This window comes from Tupaia chinensis, unplaced genomic scaffold (assembly GCF_000334495.1).
Source record: "Tupaia chinensis unplaced genomic scaffold, TupChi_1.0 Scaffold000332_1, whole genome shotgun sequence".
NCBI lineage: Eukaryota > Metazoa > Chordata > Mammalia > Scandentia > Tupaiidae > Tupaia > Tupaia belangeri.
Genome location: NW_006159826.1, coordinates 2,185,826 through 2,190,270, shown reverse-complemented (window position 1 = coordinate 2,190,270; position 4,445 = coordinate 2,185,826). Strand labels below are relative to the sequence as shown.

The window sequence follows — 4,445 nt, the reverse complement described above, 5'->3', positions numbered from 1 at the left end:
GGAATGCCCTCATCCCAAATTACGACACAGACGTCGACATCCCCTGGGGGAAAATCAACCCCAGCTGAGCAACTCATGTCAGCCTTTTCGGTGAACACAGATGGGACACAGCCCAGGGAGTGATGCTGCCCGGGCTTGCTCCGTGCACACTCACATGAGGGACGTCGGGGGCCTGCACTCCTCAGTGATGTCGTTCAGGATGACATGGGCGTCCTGCATCTCCTCCCTCTCACCCTTCCTCTCGGCCACATAGCCTTTCAGGCCAAAGATCACCGAAGAGGCTAAGGGAAAAGAGAACAGAAAGCCAATACAAAACTGTGCCCTATCCTCTGGAAGCCCTGGTCCCAGAGCAAATGACAGGGAACTGGACTCGGCAAACGAATGAGCAATCCCCCTCCAAAGATCTCCCCGCCTGCCAGCCTGCAACTAAAACCAGACTGGTGGACATGCAGGTCCACGAGGCAGAACGGGAGTGCAGAGTGAGAGCAGCGGGTGAGCACAGGACGGCCCCACTACGGAGGGCCAGTCACAGCACCTGGGCAGGGCTGCAATGAAGGGACCGTGTGCAGCTCTAGTCTCGTGATACCTAACGAGGGCAGCAAAATTCTTGGCTTCTCTCAAATGCTGTTAAGACGCCCTGAAATATGTACTTCTGTGCTCAAGGCTGGCAAAGAATCGAACAAATGGCTCAGAATGGGTGCTCGTACTTCAATGGCAAAGGAGAGGGCACGGAGTCTGTGCAGGCACTGCCATCTGCACCCTCACCTACTCACCGCTCACGGCAGGGCCATTCTCTGCTACCTGGAGCCACGTAAGGGAGAGTGGACACCCCGCCAGTGCTGTCCTTTCAGGGGTGACAATTAAGTGGAAGAGCAGAGCTACAAGGGGGTCTCCACGCGCACCGACGGCTCTTGCTGAGGGAGCTCGTGGAGGACCGGGCAGTCGTGCAGGAGACGGAAAGGCAGAGCTACCTGTCTCTAACCGACTCTGCACTCTCTCCCACTAATCCTGAGACAAGTTACAAAGCTGGCTACGAAGTTCAACTGCTTGTTTGCCAGTCTCATAGCATTCCAAATGCTAACTGCCGATATGAACAAAGACCTGGCATCAAGGCACAGAAGGCTACGGGAAAACGACCTGCACCCTTGAGGAACAAGTGCAGGCTTCCTATCTGAGCAAAGGCAGGGCCCAAGACATGTATGGAAAGAGGGAAAAAAAAGCAAAGGCAAGCTTAGAAACCCATTTGCAAAAAGCGAACCCTACTCGTTTCCTAAACTCAGACACGACAAGAAGTCTTATCATTAGAAAGCTGAGATTGCTTTTGCTCTGGGTTGTTTTAAAATAAATAGTCTAATACATTTGTTTTCAAACTGTCTGAAAACCTTTACAAACTTTCTTTTCCACAAGCTCTTCACTGCCATTCTTCTCTTCCTCAGGAGTTTTTCTCTTCGCTCCTTTCCCTTCATTCGTTACCAGCTGGGGTATCGAAGAGGCAAGAGAACCTGGAAATACAGTAGAGGCCAGACAGAAACACAGCTGTAGAGTGCAGAAGCAGTCACCACCAGAAGAGGCCCTGTCCCAGCCCTCAGAGACAGGCAGCCAGGCCAGTGAGGTCTGGCGGACGAACGACTGGGCTGTGTTCAGGGCGGGTGGGGCACAGGCAGTGCTGCATACCTGCGGTGGGAGGGCAGGAGTTAGGCTGTCGGCCCTGAGTCAGACTACCTCTAAACGTATGTGTAAAAGAGGCTTCTCAGGGGTAAACAAACCGCAAGTACAGATTTCTGACCTGTGGCATACACGCCACGTTTTACGTCTAAAGACCTTTATTAATGAGCAGGCCCTTGGTGATAAAGTTTCCCAAATCTGTAACAAACTGACATGCTGACCAAGGTCAAAAACATAACAGGTGCTTCAAAAGGCTGAGAACAAGGCTCAGTGTCAGGCTCCCAGGACGTGCACACGTACCCTGAAAAGCCAAAGGCGGAAGGAAAGCTGTGCTGGAGACCAGGGCGGAGAGTGCCTGCGGGGCCTGGGGTCTGCAGTGAGCGAAGCCTTGTTCGAAGAGGTGTGCCCTAAGGGCGTTACGCAACCTCGCAGACCCGCGGTTTCTTCACCTGTCACGGGGGCTGCTGGAAGACTGGCAGTGCCCACTATATCAAGTGCCCAAACCAGCCAAGCGCTCTCTGCAGGTAGGGTGACGGTACGCAGCCGTTTATTCTACCTATTCTCTGCCAGATGTTCCCCAGTGCCGAGGAAATGAGCAAATAAGAGAGTCCTGCACTTGATCACTCACACAGGGACACAGCTCTGCAAAAGTACAACAGAACCCGCACATGCCACCCACATAACAAGCCAAGTTAAAGAAAAGGGGTCTCAATGTCCCAGAGTCCCTCTTGTGTGGACTCCATTTTCCCAATGTATCTCCACCCAGTGGATCATCAGAAAAGTCATGACGTTATTTTTCTAGGCAAAGATGCATCGTGACCTTTCCGACAACCTGATACACGTGAGAGTACATTCCTTCCTTTTAGATTTCAAAATGGAGAAGCCCTACAGCTGTTACTGCCTTTTAAGGAAATTATCCTGCAATCAGAGAACGTGGTCTGTGCATGAAACAGATCCTTCATGGGATTTTCTGGAAGTCTGTTATTTCTTCCATGAGCCAGAGAGACCGAGAAAGAGAGACGGGGAAGGCAGCATCCCCAACCAGCACTTGACACTACAGTCCCCAACTCCAGCCAAGCCCGTACCATGGGCCTTGCAGCCCTCAGGAAGGCCAAGGGGCATCAACTGGGAATGTTCCTGTGTGGCTCAGCTTCTCAGAGCCTCGGGCTTTAGATGCTTCCCGTCCGGCCTCTCCCCTCATAACCCAGCACAGTCAACTTTCATGAATGGTGCTAGCCTGTGGAGAAGACTGTGTCACTTTCTCAAGAAATCCAAAACATTGGATGTAAGCTTCCATCTATGCCCAGAAGTTCGAGCTTGTCATTGTGGCACGTGACTCTTCTCATCTGCTGTCCCTTGCATCCATCGGCTAGCTAAGCCAGACCCTCACTTCTTTCATTGACTCTATGAGGCCTTGTCTGCACAGACCGTTCCTACTGTAACGAAGAGTGCTCTCGGGTGGGAAAGCTCCAGGCCAGGTCTTCCAAGAGTACTGGGTATTTCTGGCTTGCAACTACAGTGCTGAAGACTGCAGAATGCTTATTCAGGGTGACTACTGATGCTAGCACATAGCAAGTATACTAACTGAACCCGCACTTTTTAGACTGATTCCAATGGTTTTACGGTAATGATTAGTAATGCAAAAGCCTCCTTGGAAAGCACTAAGTGTTCTGACAACAGAAGGAAGGTTTTATATCAAAGTCGTGTCTCCCACCATCCTCGCTCCCTGAGGAACTCCACGGAGAAGTTCGAGTGAACGGAGTAATGGCTGTGTCATTTAGACAATAGGACAACACAGATCACTCGGCCCTATTCTAGTTAAGTGGGACACAAAAAGAAGTTAGACATTTTCAGGAACAGGTAGAACCAATGCTATATTTGGGTCGGCTAAGAACACAACAATTTTTTTTAAAATTTTTAAGCATCAATAACAAAATTCAGAATAAAATGCTGAACTTTTAATTCTCAGAAGCTGTTCCAGCAGGCTGAAACCCCAAGAAGTTAAAGATAAATAAGCACTGAAATGTGTTTAGTAGTAAAACGCTGAATCCTTTTGGTTTTACTGATGATCTCTAGCTTTAGAACTGTACTGTGAGTTAATGTCATCCAAAATCCTGTTAAAACCTACACACGAACTTTACGTAAGGGTAAATATGTATTATTTCCATCTGCTAACACTTACCTGAATCGCCACTGCCAGCAGGTGGGAGGTCATCAAAAAGCAAAGGTCCCCCTGATCCTGAAACACAACAGAACATTTAGTAAGCCCACAAAAAAATGGAGAATGCTTAAGTTTCCGAATCAATCCCACCAGGACACCTATGCAGATTATTGAAATAAACTCAAAACTTGTGTCAATCCGTGGCAACTCACAGAGCAGTGAATAATATCTTGAACCTATTTCAAAGTCCTATCAGTTCAAAGGAAACAAAAATCTGCCTTAAAAAGTTAAATTTTTATTTCGGCTAGTAAAATAAGAGACTCAAATGAACCAGATAAAACTGCTTGATATTTTTTCGCAGTACTCCTCAGGGCTAGCAACTAGCAGATATTTCTGCCTTACCTGATGCCATGGGTTCAAAACTTAAAGACAGCCCAACACCTAAAACATCTGTGTGTTAAAAATGGGGGAAAGGGAAAAAGATTGAGACAACTACAATCCCAGGATGAGTAGAGACGTTGACACACACCTGGGAGAGCCTGAAGACTGTACCTGTGTCAGTACTGCTGGCCGGAGGGAGGTCATCGAAGAGCAGAGGTCCTTTCTCAGCTTCTTTCCC

The 4,445-nt window shown here is 48.8% G+C and overlaps 1 protein-coding gene across 1 annotated transcript in view; it reads right to left on the bottom strand.

The window, feature by feature from the left end:
• The window catches only part of ILKAP (ILK associated serine/threonine phosphatase), a gene marked incomplete at its 5' end in the record, with an annotated part of 17,390 nt that extends 12,945 nt beyond the window's left edge, over positions 1-4,445 (bottom strand). The window contains 4 exon segments of the mRNA XM_006151946.2: positions 155-281; positions 1,383-1,502; positions 3,848-3,904; positions 4,379-4,445. Of these exon segments, the coding sequence (XP_006152008.2) occupies positions 155-281; positions 1,383-1,502; positions 3,848-3,904; positions 4,379-4,445 (371 nt within the window).